Genomic DNA, 22512 nt, shown 5'->3' on the forward strand with positions numbered 1-22512 from the left:
GGGGGAAGCAGGAAATTTGTTATATATTGGGAAAACCATGAAGCAGTCCCCCAGCTCACTTGATTTTATACTCTCTCAACCATCCATCCCAGTTCTGTTCTTGGACTCAACTTATATAGTTATAGTTTTATTTCTTGGTACCCTGTTCAACTCAGACTAGTCTCTTCCAGATTAATTCACAAGCTTACATTTTTTAGTATTTCAATTAGTAGTATAGAGTACATGTAGAGTAAAAGAGCAAGTATATTTTATGTTGTCGTAGTAAGTCTCTATAAATATGGACACCTGCTTCAAAAATACCCACGGAATGTGTTTTTATGGAGCTGCAGAAATATAATACACATCTACAAGCTTAGAGTTCAATATGTTCCTTCACTAGAAATCTTAATTAGCACTTCCTTGGACAAATGTGTGTTTGCTGAACCTAGAAGAAATCTCACAGCACAAGATGAGTGTAATTTTCAAACAACATGTATTACACTTAATACGAATAAGACAACACTATGTAGAGCATAAATATCATTTAGAGTTGTGTAGTTTTCCAGTTTGGCTGCCTGTTATTTAAGACTTATTTCTTTTATACTGTTTCTTTGATACTGTTATTCTGTTTGAATCATACATTTGAAATTGAAATATCTTTTATTCAATGTTTAAGCTATGATATAAAATGAAAAGTTTGAGTAGGGAAAGATACCTGACTATACTTATGTCCCACTGCGGACTGTCCAGCTGTCTCAGCAGCTGTGTGCCATGATGCCTCCTCAGACAATAGGTCCTAATTGTGCTGTGACAGGAGATTCAGCTGTCTGATCACACACTGCACCCTGCACCATACGCACTGCCTCAGGCTCTTCTGCTCTCTCTCCTTCTCCTTCACTCTGGAGCAGTTTCACAGGCTGCCTCCCATTGGTAGCCATCTCTACCATCTCTTCACCTGTCTGTCGCTCCATTTCTTCATTTCCCATCCTTCTTTGTCATCCCTTGTCTTCCTCTCTCCCATTCTGTCACTCTCTCCATCTCCCTGTCACCTATTATTACAAGTTCGTCTATTTCTCTCCCACTCATGGTTGCCCCTTTTCTGTTCTCATCTCATATCAGCTTCCATCTTCCTTTCACTTCTGTGGCTCTTTAGTCTTCCAAACTGCTCTTCTCCTCTAGCTTTCCTCTTTTCATTTCATTTTCTTACTTTTCAATTTCTGTTTGTCATCTCTCCTTCTCTGTCCTCCCCCTCTCCTTTTCCTGCTCCTCCTGCATTCTCCCTCCCCTGATTTGTTAAGGGATTTTCAAGCCATAAGTCCGGTTCTTTGATCCTTCTTCTTGTCTTTCTTGATCTCCATCCTCTCCCCATCCCCCGTTTTTTACTCCCCAGGCCTCCCCACCTCTGGTTTTATAACAGCCACCCCCTACCTCAAGGACAATGCTCCCTGGGCAGATTCCCCAGTAACTTGAGCCCCAGGATTAGGGGGCCTCCCCATGCTGAGACACTGGGTAACCATGACTACCTGAGGCTTATACCCTTATTTATTTTTTTTCTTAAAAGGTAAATGAATATGCAGGACACCCTGGGAGAAAGAGCCAGATAATCTGATGATGGAACAGCCGTGGTCCCCATGTCTTAGCATGTGTATGTGGGGGGCTTTCTCACCCCCGCAGTGACCCAAACACAAGAATCGCAGATACTGGGTCCGTTGCCCCAAGAGCAAACAGGGGCTCGAAATCCCTTTGTCCTGAAACAGAAAGCCTAGGAAACAGAGAGATGGAGCGGGATAATCCCTCTACTGTCAGTACCATTGGATGGGAGAGGTTCCCCCACGCACACATAAACACACACGCATACTCGCACAGAAACACACTCAGACATACAAAAAGGCCTTTGCCACTTGGGGAACCTGGGAGGACAGTATTTTCTACAATGCGTGAAAGAATAAAATGATGCCACATTTAATGACAGTAGCAGTTTCAGTCTGAACCTCAAGAAAAAAGATGAGGGTGCTGCCTTACCGGCCTGGTTGGTGGTGATATTGACGATGGCATACTGCGGGGAGTAGGGACTCTTGCTGGAGACACCGTTGACAGCCTGGATCTCGAAGCTGTACTGTGTGTGGGCCTGCAGGTTGCGCACAGCGACCCGGCGCTCCGTCAGCCCCAGGTGGCGCGGCGAGATGTCCACGTTGTCGTCGCAGCGGGAGCACGTGCCGCGGTCCGCCTGGCACTTCTTGCAGATGACGTTGTAGAAGAGGTCGTCGCGGCCACCGGAATCCCGCGGCTCGCTCCACTCCAGGACCAGAGAAGTCTCATTCACGTTGGAGATCACGTTGCGAGGGGCAGAAGGCACGGCTGGGGCGGGTGAGGAGGAGAGGGAAAGGGTTAATCATTATCATTTGCCAAAGCACATCTTGAGAATCAGATCCATGCTCTTGCCAAACGATATCCTTGAGAGAAACGGTTTAGAAACAGAGACTGCAGGAGAAAGGGAGGAAAAGTTAATACACATGCCAAACAACAGCCATGAGAGAGGGAGTGAGGCCGGGAAATGGAGATGGAGTTAAGACACTTGCCAAAACTCATCCCAGAAAAACAGATCATCTGTTCTCCAAACTGCAGACTGTACAACCGAGGGACAGAGAGATGGGGTTAATACCCTGGATTTACCTCTCCCACTGTGGAACACATTCACCAAGTGCAGATGGGCTTTAGAATAACACGTCCAAGATTTATTTAAAATTGGCACTAGGTTTGCAATATAAATTATGCATATTTCATGAATACGTAGTTGTTATAGACGGGATGGGATTTATTCGTTTCTCAAGCAGGGAGGACAGCGGGATTAAGAGTCTAAGTTGCGTTGTTTCCTGCAGGACTGCGGAGAGATTACTCTGGGCAGTGCAAGCAGCAGCCCAGTGGCTGTCTTTATCCAATTACTAAAGCCTTATCTCTCTCCGTGCTGTGGGAGAGTCAAACAAACCCAGACAAACCATCAGCAGCAGGCTGGAATTCAGGTTTCTCTGTTTCGTCCATGCTGTAGATAAACGTCTAGGCTTCAACATCGAGGTACTGCCGTGTGGTATTTTCTTCAGTTGCATCTCATACAGAGAAGCCGACTGATAAAAGTTTAACTGCGGTGCTAATTGTGGAGCTAAGTGAGAACTGATGGTGCCAGCGCAGTGTGCCTTTCCAGACAGGGAGATGGAAAACTCTGAAAAGAGCCAGGAAGCTGAAGTGTCGTCGTCGTCCTTGAGGTTGAGTTTTTTTCAATCTGCTTTTAGACAACTCCCCCCACCTCTCTCCCCCACCCACACTCTGTTAAAAAGAGGCCTGTGCTGCCAAGGGTCTGTACAGCCAACACTCGTGTCTACAGCCCAGGGAATTTGTGAGACAGGGAGTGTCTGTATGAGAGGTGGAGGGGCGTATTTTGGAGAGTGTGTGTGTGTCAGAGGGTGGGAATGTTCCCATTGGATTTCATGTGTGTATAGATCTTAATGCATGTGTGAGTTAGTGCATATATTTGTGTATATGTTAGTGTTTAATTATCTGTACATGTCAATGTGTTGGCTGGTGGCTGTGTGCTCCTCAGTTTGTCAAGAAATCTTTGTGTGCTTTTACTTGTCGGTGCATTGGTCTGTGTTTGTGTCTGTTTATCGGTCTATGCCTTTGTGCGTGTCAGTGTGCCAGTCCCTGTGGGTGTCCGTGTGCTGGTTGCCAGCGTGGTCCCGGCCTCAGTGGTCGGTACTCACTGCTGCAGGCTGCATCGGGCGTGTCGCTGTCTGCACGGTAGTAGCCATTGCGGCAGGAGCACACGGTGGAGGCGCCGGAGCTGGTACGGCTGTTGGGGGGACAGGGAGAACAGAGTCCCTCTCCCTGGCGGGACTTAAAGGTTCCAGGACCACAGGCTGGGGAGAAAGACAGAACTGGTTAGAGCTGGGTGATCTAAAGAATATACTGTATGTCTAAAGAACCTCGATCAAGAACACAGCTGCTGGGGAGTTTGATATGCAGTTCTTTCAGCATCACTACAGTCAGGCTGTATCTGGACCTACGGAGATGTCCACCACTGTCCTGTGTGTCCTCATTTGCTGTGCAGAGTATGCATTGTGTTGTCTGTAGCATACCTTTAGTTTGGTGACTGTTACTGTAACACAGGAGTGATCTATATCCAGAAGAGCAGGTCAGATAAAGCTGGGAAGAGAGCACAGGTGCAATGCAGCCCTGCTGCGGGTAGAGCAAGGACATTGTGGTCTTTCACTCCGGCTAGCCCACAAGGAAGAGGAAGAGGAAGGCATGAGGGGGGGATATTCCCATTTAGAAAGAGAGAGCACTTCTGAAGGAGGGAAAGTGCTGATCACTGGTTTCCAGGCATTTATAGTCAGGCTTTTTGAATCTATTCCCCTTTCAACTGATTGAGAAGGAGGTAAAATAAAAAGGGAAAAATGCAAATCCTGCAGGCGTTTGACAAGCGTAGTCCAGCTCTCTCTCTCTCTCTCTCTTTACTCCATCCTCTCATGCAGCAAAGGCAACAGCAGCTTAAAAAACTGATTAAAATTTTAGCTGGAATTGAAAGTTTGAAAAAATGGAAATGGAAGGGGGGGGGTGGGCCCTGTACTGATTAATATTCATGCGGGTGTCCTCTTTGCTCTGACTGGGTATTAATGAGCGAAACGGCCTTCGGATTAGCGCAGTTTGAGGCGCAGGAGAGCCACGGTAGGAAGATTTATCCCTCGCCGCTTCCGGGCCCTTGATTAGAGGGCTGTTTTTTATCAGGCACAGTCACCAGGGTTTTAACCTTGAGCCGTTGAGAGCAAACAAATGAGTTTTTAAACGCAAAGCGATGGGATTTACAGCCCAATGTGACACCGCCCCTCGACCCTCTCCTTTGCACATCACACTCGTGTCTCCATGAAAGAAGGGCGAGGGGAAAGATTCTGATCCTCATCAGTTGCATACATGATGGGCAGGGACAAGTTAAGGATCACAGAGAGGAGAGGGGGTTTCAGGCAGGAAGAGCTTGGAAACAGAGCCTTAGAAAAAGAGTGAGACCATGACAGAGCCCCTCAGATCATTTCTGATCACCTACAGTTACAGAGCCTGCCTTCACCTGATCCTACACTTCACTGAGCATTGACCTCAGCAAGCTCTGACAGGACTTCCACCATGGAAAAACAAAACAAAAAAGAAAGACTAATATATGCCAGATTTTCAAACAAGCCCCACATTCAGCACGACAGAATAATGTCAGAATAAGAATACTGGTCATTAAGTTCTCCGTTAATAAAGACTTTCCAAGAGATGCTAATATATTACATTTAGGTGGTTTTGACAGATTAATACTCTGAATTAGTAATACATGCAGTTTCTCTTATTAAAAATGCTGAGCTAAATCTTGTGCTTTTGATTTTTTTATGTTTCTTTTTCCTTCTCTATGCAAAACACAATTCTATTGCAATTGTCCACTGAAATTTGAACCATTTTATTTAAAGATAACAATAAATCTTAATACCTTTTCTGTGGTCCAAAAGTGACCCTTTCGCTTTCTGGATGTAGGGTGTGGAACAAATTATGTTAATGACAAGGAATAGCTGACAATGAGTCAATTGGATGTGATTGGTAGATTGGTAAATGTGATGGATTAACTACTATAATACTTCATACTGGCTTCTCGTAGTATACTTCACCTTGAGCTGTTGTGTGCAATTAGACATTGCTGAACAATTAAATTGATATCCTCTCACTCAGAGTTTTTATGATTCCAGAAAATACTAGTAGAGGCTTTGAATGAATTGTTCATGCTTATACAAATATACCATAACTCCTGTTAAGCTTTGCATATGTTACACCACCAAGCAGACACAACAAATTATATGTATATACAGGTGAGAGGAGAGGAGAATCCTAAATGACACTTATTTGCTTTCCTTGATAATTGATAAAAAACATATTATTTCTTACTGCCATATATGTGAATGCAATAGCAAACATAGTGGGAATAAATAATACTTTCTTATCAAATGCCCTTTTCCTCCACAACCAGGCTCCTCCAAGTTCCAAATATTGAGGAAATAACCTTAGAGATATGCACCCAAGAGCTCCCATGTTTTTCATCACTTCAGTTAAGATATTTGCAAGAAAATAATTGCCAGGACCAAATATCCATAATCTTGGATTTAACCTTCAAAGTTGGGTTTTGGAAAAACAATTCAGGTTTGACCATGGTGAACCACAAATGCTAGCTAAATGGTGGCCTAGCTTGGCGAATGCTAGCTAGACCCCCGACCCTGCCACCTCAATAAGGCAACCCCCGTCAAGAGTAGCATCTAGCAGGCACTCACCCTGGCACTGTGTGTCCTTCATGGCAGGCTCAAAACCAGCTGCACAGGTGCAGGATCCCACTGGAACCATCCATTCCCCATCACCATTGCAGTACAGCTTCAGGGGGACGGACACCTCCAGCGCATTGGGCACGCAGGTCCCTGGAGCAATGACCAGTGAGGTGGCCTCAGCGCCCGTGGCCGTTTCAGGAAACACGGCGAAGTTGGCAATGGTCATGGAGCACTTCTTGTAGAAGACGCGCACAGAGATTAGTGACATGCAGGCGCCCAGGTCTTGGAAGGCTAGGTAAAATCCATTCCGGGACAGGGGCCCGAAACTGCGCACCTTGGTGTTGACACGCCCCGAGTCCAGCTTGGAAAAGCTCTCATCCGGTGCGATGGTGTCCACTTTGATGTAGGGGTTCTCCATCCAAAAGGGACTGTTGGCAGTGGCAGAGTCCGTGTCAGACTCGTAGTAGAAGAGGTTGAAGGTCTCCTTGCAGGAGCCCGGAATGTTGGGGATGCTATTACAGTCACGAACGGTGAACTTCATCTCTACGTAGACGCGCAGCACGTCCTTGCGTAGAATGTAGTCACTGCGCAGCCAGTTGTTCTGGTTCAGCTCGCGCACGTTGCACACCTGGTAGGTCCGTATTGGGTTCATGGCCTCATCGTAGCCGCTCACCTCTTCCCACTGTGCACAGATACAATCAGGCAAAAGAGACAGACAAAACTGAGCCCTTTGTAATTCTGTCTGAGCAGGTCATACACTGAAATAAAGTGGGTTATGTTGCAGTCTGATTTGATAGTGCCTTTTTACTCTTTTTTACAGGACCTGTGGCACCTGTGACCAATTCAGGCACCAAATGGAATCAAATATGAAGTGATCTCTCAACATAATACACTTTTACACCTGCCCTAAATTACACTGATCAACAGCAATCCATTTGGAAGGACTTCAAGCTACATTTATTAGACAGACCTTTTGTGATTGCCACTGGTGCCAGTGAGAGCTGGTAAGTGGGTACAAGGGCTCTGGAAGCATTAGAGAAAGTGAGACTTTTTACATGTGCAACTTTGTTTCGCAGTACAGCAGTCTTGGGCCGGTACAGATGAAACCAGTGATCTCTTGCCCTTGGTTTTGGAAGGTGTTCTAGATTTCACGTCACCTGGAATGAATTATTGACTTAAATAAACTAAATTAGCAGTCCTTCGCCCTTCAGAGGATTTTCAATTTAAAGGCTCTTTAAAGCCTGTAGCTGTCACGAGACAGGTGTCAATAGCACTGGACCAAAGACTATTTTGACCTTTTGCCATGCCTTTCATGCTTCACCTGCTCTACCTGTGCCCAGGGCTGAAACAGAGAGAGGAAGTGGTCAGACTGTATTCTGTACTGAACAGGAAACCAAAACACTATAGGCAAAGAGAAAGAACAGAAACACACTAAAGCTAAAAATAAATTAATAAATTAGACCCCATTTACTCCTGTATAATCAATAACACTCCATTCAGTGTCATTAAGTCAAGTGTTATTCCATGTAATCCAGCCTATCATTTCTGTTTAAAATGATGATGAATCAAACTAAAATAGCCAATTTATCACAATTATCATAAAGTGTCAGCAGTATCAGTCACTGTGAATTATGAGTGGATGTTTACCCCATTCTGCTTCAACAAGAGATGCATCGCTTCACAAGCAATTACATTTCAATTACTGACATTATTACACTGTGACTGTATCGTTCTCTCCAGCAAGCAGAACAATAATCTCGATGCATGTTTAGCCTGTTATTGGCGACAATTAATACAATGCATTAAACTGCTTAAAAAATTATTACTGAAGCAAAATAAAATAAAAATGTGCACAGCATTGTTACTTTGTCAAGAAACACATTCCATTATGATTATTCTTTATGTCTTCCACCATTTTCCTACAGTAAGGAGATTGCCTGTCAGACAGTGCCATGAGAATAGTGATCATTCCTTTGTCTAGGACTGCCTGTCTCTCTTTGGAGATATCCCTCTCTCTCCTGATCTCAGCTGAGCATTATGTGTTATTTTGCATCACTACTGGAAACCCCAAGTACTTTGCAGACATAAGAAAACCTCTTTTAGCATTTTGTCTCTTCCTGGGTTCTCTGCTGCTTCATCCTGGCTGTCCATCTCTTTGTGCATCCAGTTCAAGAATCCCTGCTTAACCAGCCTTTCTCCATAACTACAGCCCCCACATCTCCCTATATCCCATCTCATCCTCTCCCCTCTTGTTGGCCTGCTGCAATTTCAACTCACAATGGACATCACCACTGGACCATCACAGACCAGCATCCTTCTTCTCCTCTCACCTGTCAAAATTGCACCGCCTGCTATATCAGACCATAGCATGTTTTCCTGAGCTTGTTCCCGTACTGCAGGCTCACCGTTCAATAATTCTGTCCACTAACCCTGCATCTTGTTGAAATGCTACTCACCTTATAACTTGCACAGCTATTTCTCTTTGCTGTACTGGATTTATCACCCAATTTTTTTTCTGCCTCTTTACTTAACACTACATTATACAACTGTGCTATAGCTATTTATTAGCTTGTAATAACCCCATATATATATATAAATGACACGTTTTATTAACTGAACCCTGCCTTGGCTAAAGACATCAGCCAAAATAAATGAAGAAATGTCACCCAGGTTCAGGTGACTGGTAGCTTATTGATCCCAGAACCTCAGCAGGCTGTTTTTTGACATTCCTACTAGATCACTTTCCATAATGTGGATCGTCAGTTTGATTGTCCGAAAGACTCCAGCTGATCTAACAGCTGTAAGTTGCTGTTTCAGGTTCAATACACTATGTAACAACCAGGCCTCGTTAAAGTAGGCCATTGCTTTCAATTGCCAGGGGTTTCAATTAACAAAGAAATGCAGGCACGAATGAGCCAGGCTTATTTATGCCACCATTCCTCTGTGGAGAGCAGATGCCAATTCTTAATTTGAGCCTTTGCTATGAAGCCATTTTAATATTGGAACCAATCAAGGATAGGGAATGCAGATCAATAATCTCAGAGCACGTAGGTAAGCATGAGGGAAGCAGCAGTAGCTAAGAGCTGTCAATAACCAGCTACGCTTAGTCTTTGCATCCACTTCAAATGCTCAGTTATCTGTCTTAAAGCCTTCAGGACAGCTAATTTTCCACTCAGACTTGATATTCATAACTGATGAAAGGTGAAAGGGTTCCAGAGTGCCCAGAGGCAGGGCTGAGGTCAACCCTGTTTTTCATCTTGAAATCAGACCTTGATTTTCATTTTAATTTCCTGCTTTAAATATCTTTTTCTTCAGTGATTCCATACTTGGGTTATATTCCACATCCGCCCCCCCTTAACACATGAGCTGACCCAAGCTACATCAGCTGTAGATGTGTTTGTGACTGCTCTGTTTGGTGTTCGGTGTTGTATCGCAGCTGTATTTTCTTTATGTCAAAGCAGCTTATGTTAACAGCAGCAGTGCCCTGTGAATCCCATCCAGCAGAACAAAAGGAATGGTGGTTTCTGAGGCTCAATAATCTCAGAACATTTTATCACAAAAAAGAGATGAATGAGGGAAAGGGCAAGAATATCTGGGAACGACAGATTCCGGGACAAGTTCCCATTTTTAATTATTATTATTTCAAGCGTGTTGATCCTTTTTACTTCCCTCACAAATTGTCATTCTCTCAAAATACTGCTTAAACCAGTGAGCTGGAGTGTACAGCAGCCAAAAAACCCCAAAAAACAGAAACAGGAGGAGGTGTGCCAATTAGGACAACGAGACAGGGAGAGGCGGGGGGGACAGCTGATATTTTCAACAGAACAGCAAACAAAGCAAAAATCAGAACCGAAACATTTGAAGAGATTCCCAGATTCCACTTCAAGCCAATAAATAACCTTAACTGCGCTGTGTTTTCTCCCCCCCCCCATTCATAAATCCAGCCTTGCATGCTTCTGTTTAAAAGGACAAAGCTCCCTGCATCTACAGTAATGAAGGATTAACACAGAGGGACAGGGACCTGAATGAGAGCATCTGCTGAGGAATCAAGGGTTTTTAATGTCATGGCCTGAACCGGTGGCTCGCTTGGTGTTTAACGATGGGAGAAACAACAGAGGGAGGGAGAATAAGGAGAGAAAGGGAGAAGTGTGGCTGCACAAATGCCCTGGTGGGCTGGGGCTGGGGTCAGAGCTGTCAACCTCAGGACTGGCGCTAAATTGCTCAGAAGTAAAGAGGGCTTGTGAACAGCTGGGGCAGGCTCTGGAGGATGGGTGGGGAGCTGGGGGGGGGGGGTAGGGTTTGAGGAGAATCTGGCTGTGGGGGACAGCACCCACAGTCAGGGTGAGGAGGAGGCACGTCCCAAGGGTAAGACACAAACCCAGGACTGGAGGGGGCACTTGGATGTGGGGCTGCTGAGGGGAACACACTATGTGTGTGTGGGGGGGGTGAAGTGCAATTGGTGCAGAGGACTGCTCTTTATCCGACACCCTGAATGTCTTTGAATAGAGTTGACTTATCAAGGGAGAATGTCGTAGGCTGAGTGCTCTCGTGATTTCTAAACAGAGGGCAGTAGGGGAATGTGTGTGCACATGGCTGTTCATGCACATAGTTGTTTTGTCTTTATGTTTAGAATTTAGATTTATGTTCAGAAAATGTTTACAATGTGGGAATGTGGTGTCAGTTTTTGGATTACTTTCAAGCAAACTTTTACATTGCTGCACAAAGAAGGGCTGGGTTCTCAACCTTTTGGTTTTTTTGCCTAGTATTTGTAAAAATCTCATACAGACTACAAATGCAACCCTGTTTACAAATTGCTCATTTCATCCAAAGAGCTAGATACGAGCTGAATGACAATTTTTTTTTCATTTCAGTTTATTATTCTTTAATGTATTTGTCCTTCACCAGCTATAACAGAATAAGGAAGGGGAGAGTCATGCTGGTCTCTTGGGCCATTTCTCTTCTCACTCTCACACTCTCAGTCAACCCAATCTCACTCTACCTCATTCATTCATTCTAGTCTCCAGCTCACATTCACCTCAGTCTCCCTTTCACACTCACTTACGCCAGTCTCTGGATGTGCAGTCCAGGCCAGCTCTGATGTCGCCCACTTGGTGTCCATTAGTGTTTCTGAAAAAGAACCAGAGAGACACAACACTCAGTGGAAGGAGCACAGAAAGAGGATGAGACATAGATGAGAGTACATAGTGGCACAAACAGAATTTCCGAGCAATACACAGAGTCCACACCCCTCTGAGCTCTCAGCTTCACTCGGCATCGAGTGATTTGATCTCAGCGTCAAGCTGAAATGTGCAAAAACCCCAGCATATCAGCTCCCGCACCATGGCCGTGCAATTTATTCCATGCATTTGTAACACTCAGTGTTAAAAATAAAATAAAAATGGTTTCCAATATCTGTGCTGAAGCTGCTCTTAGCAAGTCAAAATTGATGCCCTTGAGTTCTGAGCTTATTCTGAGAGAAGACCACTCAGCCCGTCACACTCATCAGGGCTGTCAGTCGCTTAATGAAACCAGAGTCACATTAAGATTCTGTTTCAATAACTCTCCCACTCCCCCCCCCCCATGTTTCCCAGTATGGCCAGTCAGCGCATAAACAGGGTTTCCTCTATTTGACTCAGTGGAAAAGCCATGATCACTGCAGAATGCTGGATTATTAAATTGTGCTGAGTCCAAGGGCATTTTAACACTCAGAGGATAAAAGCAAGCGAGTTGCCTTTTCTGGGAAGCATCAGGAAAACACCAAAAACGTCTGAGAACAGAACAGGACGTTAGGTGATTCAAATGAGAGGTGGCCATTTGGCCTATTTCACAAGTATGGTTTCCAGTTATTTAATGACCTAAGAGTTTATGAAATCCTTTTTTTAAAGGCTTACTAGGCATCTTCTTCAGACACATGACATGAGAGCTCATTCCAGACTTTTAAAACCTTTTGTATGAGACATGTCTCCTATTGTCCATCTGCTGTTTCGTTTCTCACTAGAGTTTCCACCTGGGTCCCCAGGTCCTTGTACTGCTGCAGAATGTGTCCTGAGCTGTCTAGGTCAATGCCTCTCAGTAAGTTCTATACCTGAATTAGTCCGCACATCTTTTTTCTCTGTTCTAGGCTGACAAGATTCATTTCCTTTAGTCTATCTTGAGTGTGACACTCCCTTCAGACCAGAAACTAGAGCTGCCTCCAGAGCTGCAGTATTTCCTATAGCTGTATGATCAAGACTACACATAATCTAAATGAGATTTAACTGGAGAATTGACTTCCCTTTATATATCCAAGCATTTTGTTGATGTTTTTTATTGCTTCCGCGCACTGTGTAATTGCAGAAAGTGATGAGTCAACATAAATCTCCTAGGTCTTTCTCGTATATTGCTTCTTCTATTTCAATACCACTCTTTTCGATATTTGAACATTTGAAATTTTTTGCTTTCCACATGTAATACCTTACACTACTTATCCATGTCAAATTGCATCTGCTTGGTGTCTACCCTGTCTTGAACTTTTGAGTCCTGAGTTCTTGTATTATCTAGAGTAGTTCCTTCCTCCTTATGTTATTCTTCAGTAACCTTTTAAACCACTTAGGCCAACATTTTCTAGACTGCGATTTGCTTACCTTTAATATGAATTTGGCCTTAGGCTCCAGTGCCATGTTTTAGGAGTGGAGCCATGCCCTCTTTACTGCTTCCTGGGCTAATGTGTCCCACTCCTTTGACATAATGCAAAACGCAGTGTCAAGACATGGAATTGAGAAGCCTCTTTGGAAGGAAGCAGTGATGCTGCAGCACCCTGAGGAGCAATCTGGGGTGTATCACCTGATGTGTTGTGCACTTAAAAACACCCATGAGCCACTATAGGCTGGGTCATGGTGAAATGGTTAAGGCAACTGTTAGGGTTAAATTTGTGTTCAGATGTTACTGTGAATAATGAAGAAAAACATGCCCATTCTGTATGTTTCCTAGAATCACAGGAACTAGTAGCATAGTAATGAGATTATTTAGAACTTTTTTTAATTATTATTGTTCTCAGGAGGCCAGCTTGCATAGTTGTGGTTACAGTCTGGATAATAACAGCTTTTTGAAATGTTGCGAGCTTCAATTCTAAAGCTTTTCTTTAAGGCAAAGGTGGAAATGAACTCCTACATTAAAGCTAAATGTAAAGCATAAATCTGTATTAACATCAATGATAACGCTTTTCTCAAGACTGTAATGATACAGTAAAAGCAATCCATCGTGTGCTACAGGAAAGCTCCCCAGCTCTCACTGCCACCAACTTGCCAAGTTCAGTTTGATAACTTATTTTCCATCTACAAGAACAACTTTCGTGTCCTGTAGTATAAACATCAGCCTTCTGAGTGATAGTCTGCATCAGGCCCTACATAAAGCACAAGCCCATGCTATTACGAATACCGCTGTGTCCAGGAGTGCTCTGTTTTGTGCAAACTGCCTTTCTAATTTGTTTTCTCTTTTGTCCCTTTGGATCCCTATGAAAATAAAAACTACTTGAGCAGGTGCTTATTTTCTAGGGTCGTTGCAGATTACAGGCCTCACTCTGCCCCTGGTCATGCTGCTAACTAGAAACTGAAGAGGACAGATAAGGAAAAGTTCTGAAAAGAAAAGGGCAGACAGACGCTGTGGGTGATCTCTGAGGGGACAACCCTCATGCTCTCTTGGTAAAGACTTATTAAATTGCCCGTTAAGAGATTTAATTAGGAGCGTTATTACTGTCTGGGGCACGGCTGCGAGTGTGTGTGCCACTGAGCATCCCTCCACACCCCACAGAAATAGGATCGCGGTGACAATAGAGCAGCTAAGCCAGTGGTGCAGACCTGTGTATATTCAGTCTGTGTGCTCTTCTTTTCTGCCCCTTGTCTCCATCCCTCTCTTTCTTTTCCCTTCCCACTCTCTCAATTTGTATTAATACTGGTGTGAGGTAGTGCTGGGTACAGTTCAGTTCAGACGGTAATACAGTCTGCTGTATCAGCAATACAGTCAGCTATATCAGCAATACATAGCGAACTGTTAGTAATGCAGTAGGCAGTGTAATGCAGTGTTAATAATGGAGCGGCCAATATCAGTAATACAGTGAGCCGTTAAACACTGCAAGCTATGCAACACAGCGAGCAGTGGCAGCAACACAGTGAGTGAGGAGAATCTCTAATGGTCAGGATGCTCTCTCCCTGTCTGGCTGCTCCTGCGCTCAGCTGCTCTGTTAATTAAACTCCACTTCAAAGCTCTGCTGAAACTGCCTCTCCGCTCCACTTCCCTCGCTGTGATTCAGGTCTTTGTTCTGAGATTTTTTTTACTTTTTTTTTAAGTGGTTCAGGTGAAATGACTACAGATAGGAATGTGGAAATAAAAGGAATCCTGTTCTTGCAGGAATCAGCCAGAACAAGGGACTTACAACTGCTGGACTATCCACAGTTGAGGACCAATACTTTACACACCCACCTGCTAAATCAAGCACACACAAACATACACTTGTTGACCAAACACAGTTCAGACAGAAAGCTCTGACTCAGTGGATCGGGGAGAAGGTTCAGGAGTGAAAACCAGCCTGTGGTGGCTGTGCATTATCTGCAGTGGCATTAAAAAGGCCAAAGCCACTCTTTGTATATACTGCCCATGTTTTAGATGAGAAAGCAGTCCTGCCTGAATGAGAGAGGGGCAGAGAAGGGTAACACTGTCCCCTCCCCATACCCAGGACCCCTCAATCTCTCCGCCCATAATAGGCCCAGTGAAGAGGTGGTGATAGAAATAAAAGGTTAGTTAGTACAATGCTTACAAAGTGGGAGCTGTATTCTCTTTTTCTGGTGCCTTTGAGAGCTAAATTAAAGCATTTGGGAGCAAAACGAAAATAACATTATTGTTTCTCAATGTGGCTAAACCTGAATGACGGGTATGAAATAGTGATAAGAAAAGAAAACAGTTCTTTCTAGCAGCACTCCTACAGAGACTGGGAGCTCAAACACAATACCCGACTTACCCTCTGCACACTTTTAGCACCGCAATTACAACAGTTTACATTCAGAGGCTGTCACAAATAAGCTTTTTGCTTGTGGCTACAGCTTTGGCTAATCATCCTATGATTTTCCCTCCCTCTCTCTCCCTCTCTTAATTTCTGCCTCTCTCTCTATATATCTCTCCCTCTAATTTCCCTTGTCTCAGTGCACCTCGTTCTCTTTCGGCATCTCCCTTTTCTGTTTCTTTCTGACCCTCTCTCACTCTCCCTTCCCTTCCTTCTCTCTCTCAGTGTCACACACACATGGTGGCACACACAGGCAGAGACACACCCAGACACGCACACACTCACTGCCACAGTCCGTCCCATCATGCCTGTGCTCCTAATCCCATAATGACAGAGTTGGGGTAATAACAGAGCGGGCATGGAGACGAACAACCCCAGCCTGTCCGAAACACACTTCGATTACACAACGCAGCCCGCAGCCTGGGGGGGGACTGCTCAGCCCCCACCCCCACATAATCCATTTACAAGCTTTAACTACATTTTTCTGTCCAAGCGAAGCTTAATCGTGAAGAGACATGCATGTCAAAGGGAAGAAAGGAGCAGGACCAGTATGGCTGTCCAGGAATGTCTGTGTTTAAAATCCTGCAAGAGAGGACTGGAAAGGGGGAAGACTGCCAATTACATTATGACTGTCTTGATTTTGGAAATGACTTTATTTTTTATCAGCGGCGGCTCTTCTCTTTGAGCCCCCATTCCGCACGTTCAGCAAGATGAATGGAAGAGACTACAGAGAAAATAGCCCCTTCTAGTTGGAACAGCAGAAAACAAGCTGCTACGTCACTACAGCACTGAGAGTCCCTTAGCAGAGGGGAGCATGGCAAGCTCCGACGGGCTGAATGGTCCATTCTTTTGGGGGAGCTCCGAGACCCTCAGGTCCTCGACTCAAACACAAGCACGCTCTTAGCAAAAGAGGCTTCTGTGCCTTCCCACACAGCACCGCTGCTTTGTTTTGGAAAAGACAAAAAAAAAGACGTGTCTGTGGCAGAGCAACACTGTCTTTCCGAGAGTCTTATTAGGGCTATTAGGGCGATTGCTGGGCTTTTGTTGTTCAGTCTATTAGCCCTGGGAGAAAAGGACAGAAAGGGAGAGAGAAAGTGAAAAAAAATCCCATTTAAATTCAAATTGTGCAGCCAGCCTCCTTTTGTGCAGCCTATAAGCCCAGTAATTAGAATCTGGTGGCTGTGGAGCAGGAGTGAGCAATAGGAAATCAGGACTAGCTGTGGTGTCCTCCTTCTGTGAGCAGTCTTGATTCACTGTCTCTGTTCAGCGTGCTGCATGCATTAACATCCCAATGACCAGGGCTGGGCAGCACTCAGCTCTCCTTGCTGTTGTATTGTTATAGAAGGTCACTCTACAAAGTCTACTGTAAAATCCAAGCTCTCCAGTTCAGTTCCATGAGGCCTATCACTGAAACACTGTAACAGATGATGGACCACAAAGGAAATCAGGTCTTTTAATCATCAACAGTAAGAGAACATGAGGCAATATGTACAGAACTCCACCCATCAGTCCAGCAATTAGAAGAAATCACTTAGTCCCAATAAGAGTCATTAAAGGCACTCGGAACACCCTAATGATCAGGATCAAGATCAGGTGAGAAATTATTTCATCGGTTAAATAAAGATTGAAATTTCCATTGCATATCCAGGGGACGTATCTATTGCTTACCTACCTTACCTACCTTGACTACCTTAAATACAGATTAATTCCTTTTTTTTGACAGGGAGTGGAAATAATTTGATGGTGTCTGGGCATTTTCTATCCTTTCTCTTTTCAAAGATGTGAACTAAGGATAAAGAGTGCAAGAGACAAAGTAGTTGTAGAAAAGGTAAATTAAAAGAATCCATATGCCCTCTCTTGCTTCGGAAAATTAATTAGAATTGATGTAATATAACAAGCATTTTGCCCTGAAGGAAAAGAGAACAGTTTCTGGAAATATAAGAGAAGTTACAAATGAGAAAGGCCATTCAACTCCTCTTGTAAATTGCACAGGTGCCTAAAGGTGTTGTGACTTACTGCACTGCATGGCAGGGGGTCTTGTGTTGTGCAACAGGAAACTTCCTGACTGGGAATGATCATATCAAGGTGCAGAAACTTGAACTCCTCCTGCTACAGACAGAACTGCGGTTGAACAAGGACTTGGTTTCCTCTCTCAGATTGAAATATAGATTTAATAAGAGAGTGCAGTCGATTTGCCTTCAGTCCCCAGCCTGGGAGTGTGCTGTGCCGAGCCCTGGCAGCCTGAGGAATGCCTGTGAACTCCAGTTCTCATGGCTGTTTTGTCGGTGTGGAGCCTGTAATTACACAGGCCGGCACATCAGACAGGCAAGTGTGCCTTGGGGGGTGAGCTCTGCACAGCCAGGTGGGGAAGAGAGGGGGGAACAGGTAATGCAATAAATGACCCCCCCTCCCCATTTCTTTTGATATTTGCACTTGCAGCCTACAGTGTTGACACAGGGTAGTTCCACAGGGAAAACATCAGGAGTATCACAAAATTCTACTGTCCGGAGTTTTGTAGAGCTCTATTAGGAGTGATCCAAGAACAGGAACCCCAATAAAAATATCAGCAAGTGGAAACATTTTGGTGCTCTTTCAAGCCTAATTTAACATTTTTCAAAAGGGGGCTGGCTGGGAGGCTATCTAATACATCTATTGATACCCCTAATTGTACTTATGATACATTTGAGTAGCACTGTACTGGACTATATTATGCAACTCTGCACCGTAACATCATTGTAATACAGTGCTGTTTTACACAGTATTTGATTTTACTGAGCTAGTTGTTTTCCACTTAAGAAAACACACTGATACTCTTCTAAGTGTAGTATTGTAATGGTAAAATGCTGTCTTTCCCTAGATAAAACAAACCAATAAAGTAAAATACAGAGGTAGTTTTTGCTTCTGTTTCACATTGTAGAGATGGAGACTCTCTAGGGAACAGGCTTTTACTTTAAAACTTTACCAATTAAGAAGGAAAAGGCATTATTTTTGGGCAGAGCAGTGGGAGAAAAACACTTGTTTCCCTTAGGAAAGTGAATACAGGCAGCCAGCAGCAAGAGTTCGACTGACAGACTCACAGCACAGCAGGGACTGGCAGACACTGCACTAAAGAGGCCAGCAATCCACCACCTGGTCCACACACTGCAACACAACACACAACAGGAACAGAACCACACTGCTCAGCAACACAATATAACAACAGACTCCCCTGCCTGCTCCACACACTGCAACACAACACATTACAAACAAAAACACCAACAATAAGGCACTGCTCAACAACATAATACAACAAGACACAACTGCACTCTCACTGTACACAACCCCAAAACAATAACACACTGCTCATCAACACAACGGAAGACACATTCACCCTCTTTGTACACTACAACATGACATACAAAACCAACATAATCTTCTTCTCTTCCATCCTCCATCTTTCAAGTAAGGATTCAACTAATATCTTAAGTGTATTGTTTTGTGACAAAGCCATGCTAAATAACTGTATGCTTGTATCATAAATCATACATTTACAGAGTGTTTGTTCTGTATGGTCTTCTGTGGAGAGAGTGTGCTGTGTGTGGGATGTGGATTTAAGTACCTTGCTGATGCATATGCAGTTCTGATACAGGACTGCAGTCAGCAAAGCTTCTCCTCTCTCAGAGGACACTACAGTGACCCTGGGGTGTCGATGAGGCCGGGCAAGCTGAGTGCCAGCCCTGCTGTGCTCTGCAGTCTGCCTTTGCAGCTCTTCCAACACATACACACAACTGCCATATTAAAGCAAGCACCATGAACACACTGAAAGCACAACTGCAGCACACCATCAAGCACAAAACAAAACAGGTAAAATCACATCCCTGTCACTGCTACACATTGTATCTTAATTATTAGACTGCTGTTAGCTCCATTCTCCTGAGTACAAAGATCCTGTGTGGGATCAGCTTTGAGACAAGAGAGTGCACTGGGTGAATTTAAAGCAACTTGAATAATTTCACGAATTCCCCTCCTAGATTTGACTGTTTAGAGTTGAGTAATGTTGGCAGTGTAATTAATAATGTCATTACCTGTAAGATTAGGTTATTGGCATTGCTAAAGAAATGCTGTGGTAAACACCAGTCCTGTCCTGAAGCTTTACACCAGTACTGTTGTAAACTTTTATACCCACAGAGCCTTGCCGGTAAACACGCCTCTTCCATCTGTGCGGCTGCAGTCTCTTTACGACCTCAGCTGTGGTTAGCGAAAGGAAGAGCCTTTGAAATATTGCGCTTTGTTCAGTTTAATCCTGGAAACCACAGTTTCAATGCAATGTGCCAGCCACATGACTCCACACTGGAACAACAAACTGGTATCAAACAAGCCCACTGTTGTCCATACTGACTGCTCCACCTGGGGTATTCACAGCACTTCACCCTGGTACAGCAGTGTAGTATCTCTCTGATGACCTGACAGTGACTGTGAAAGGGTATTGACAACTGTAATGAGTACAAACACTCTCCCGTTCAGTCCACCTCAGGTGTGACCACCTATTGTCTCTCATACACATTGCACTGAAGAGACCAAAAAGCAGCGTATTTAATATAACATTAAGTTCACCATTGTGGGTCTGAACATGTGTTCACAATGAGGCAACAGGCTTGAAAGGCCTGCCACTTGGAGCTGGGTAGCTTATAATCAGGTCTGCAAATTCCGAAAACCATGGGAGGATCAAACTGCTGTTCAATGTGAACCTAGTCTGTTTTCAAGACTGATCATTATAAATGTTTAAAATGTTTAAAAGGCCTGTTAAATATCACTTTATCAGCACATACTATGATAAACCACAGTATTTACAAAGCCTTGTATACAAAGGCTCAGCAAAAGAATAGTGAAACCATAGGAAGGCACAGTGAGAACGATGTCTGTTCTTGTAAAATGTGTACGGTCATCTGATTTAAAGGCCAATCCTTGACAGAGGACAGAGCAGACATTTGTGGGATCATTTACAGCTACAGCAGACACCAGCCCTCCCAGTTCCCGCTGTGCACTAGCTATTCCTGCAGCCCCACGCTGGAGATAACATCCTCCCTGAGTGATGCTCTTGATCCCTATCACTGTGATTCATACACATCAATCTGCAGTCTTCATGAACGCTAAAATGATTTTCTTATCACTCAGAAATGAACTCAAGAGACTTGGGGAAGTAAATCTCAGCAGCAATTTCATCTCCGAGATCAGGAAATGTGGGCACAGCTGTCAAGAGTTTGTTTCTAATCGCTGGCCCACAGTACTTCATTCCGCTAGCCCCCATTACCTCACAAGACCCTTGGTTTGAAATGCTACTGTAAAATACAGTCACTTCATCTCTCCACTGGACAGAGGGGCCTTCCTACTGTTCGCTTTTATCATATCTAACCCCTAGCCCACACCGCCTCCCTGTCTCCTAACCCCTGGGCTCTAACCTTCATCTGACATTCTTTCTCTTCCAAACTGTCAGCTCTTAGCAAAGCTTCTGAACAATGTTCCATTAGTCAACTTTACTGTTTATATTTTAAAATACTAATAACTGCAGTAATGGGCAGATTATCCAGGGCCAGGACTGGTTCATCTGAAAATGGCAGTGTGCTTGCATTCCATCAGCGCGCAGCTCTGTGGGCGAGTTTGTCAGTGTCAGTGTGTACGATACAGGTGGGTCTCCTTCAGCACCCTGAATCCAGGCTACAGCTGCTCTGTACTCACAGCTGAGAAGAGCTCCCAAGATCCCTCTGAGCTGATGAGTAACTTGGCAATGAAAGACATACAACCACACACAGAGGTGCGCACACACACACAGTTTACCAACACACGGACTTTCCAGACGGATGAATTCTTTTGTTAACGAAATGCTCTCTCAGAAACACAGCAATTAAATCTCCCAGATCTGGCTGCCCTGGATGAACTAGACATGAGTCACAAAACCACACACACTCACACTTATTAGAGAAGCTGAAACACAAAGATAATGAAAAACCAGGTTACACTTTTCTTCACACAGTGCCTATGTACATTTACAAAACAATCAGGAAGCACATAACACGAGTTGACACATATATTTCACTTCCTCTTAATTGTCTGTTAACAGATAATGAACTACATATTATGAGGTTTGCACATAGCTTTTGAATGTTTGCAATTATTATTATGCACGGACAAATACAACTATATTACATACTTCTATATGTGTCATTTGGCATATTTATGTCATATTTAATACAGAGCATATATGTGTTGGTTCCCAGACAAATTAACGTAAAAAATAACATATACTACGTATATCAACATATTCAGTGCCATATGCCCTTATGATAAACTTAAAAAACGTCCAAGAAAACTAATAAATCTCCTCAATACCTTTTGTAAATTATTGACGGACTGAGCAGCAGTTTCTCCACATCAAGATCACTAATGTAACTAATGTAGGAGGACAGTGCAGAAAAGTGGAGGGGGCTCTGGACCTGTTAGCAGAGGGCTGTGAGTTTGTGTACTCCACTCATACACTGCTGCTACATATACAAGAAGCGCACTTTACTTCAGTTGCCCCAGTCAGCTCCCCTCTATGTAAAGGGGTAAGAGCAATGAAGCAAAGGCATCCTATGATGGACTAAAGCACCAGCCAGGGGGAATTCCAGTGCTCAGTCTGCTCAGCTCTACCAATCTAGGAGAAGTGCTGGGCCTACCAGACACTAAGGCTTATGAACGACTTTAGGAAGATTTCACGCAAAGATCATTATATCCACTGGAATTTGCAAAAGGTCATGTTACTTATTGGTGTTTTTCAACTCATTCCCATAAGGTAAAGAAGAAAAAATTAACCTCGTCTGTATATTTGTTTTGCCGTATAACATAGGCTATTAAAGGGTCTGTGGGTTTGACACGCAAGGAGGCCTAATGTGCTAATGTGGCTGACCTGCAAATAAGAACAACACAATTTTCTGCAAGTGTTTCAACACATTTTCAATTAAAAGTGCAAAGGAAAACATAGTTGGGAACAATAAAGCCAGGGGAGAATGTTCTCACAAGCTTACAACAGCTTCCTTGGAGGTTTGGACATGTAATCTCTCACTGAAAGAACTAGGGCTTATCTAGGAAACACTACACAGTGCAGCCAGAGGTTCCAGGTTCCATCATTTCCACACCTATTGAAGCAAT

At 43.9% G+C, this 22512-nt stretch overlaps 1 protein-coding gene across 2 annotated transcripts in view; it reads right to left on the reverse strand.

The window, feature by feature from the left end:
* Nucleotides 1-22512, reverse strand: part of ephb3b (eph receptor B3b) — a 63451-nt gene that overhangs the window by 13324 nt on the left and 27615 nt on the right. For both annotated transcript variants that reach the window (XM_088913836.1, XM_088913837.1), the window contains exons 2-5: nt 11377-11441; nt 6324-6996; nt 3735-3890; nt 2002-2337 (exon numbers count right to left, since the gene is read on the reverse strand). In XM_088913836.1, coding sequence (XP_088769962.1) covers nt 2002-2337; nt 3735-3890; nt 6324-6996; nt 11377-11441 — 1230 coding nt within the window. The remainder of the gene's footprint in view (nt 1-2001; nt 2338-3734; nt 3891-6323; nt 6997-11376; nt 11442-22512) is intronic.

Source organism: Atractosteus spatula, chromosome 4 (genome assembly GCF_055471065.1).
Source record: "Atractosteus spatula isolate fAtrSpa1 chromosome 4, fAtrSpa1.hap1, whole genome shotgun sequence".
In the NCBI taxonomy this organism is placed as follows: Eukaryota; Metazoa; Chordata; class Actinopteri; order Semionotiformes; family Lepisosteidae; genus Atractosteus; species Atractosteus spatula.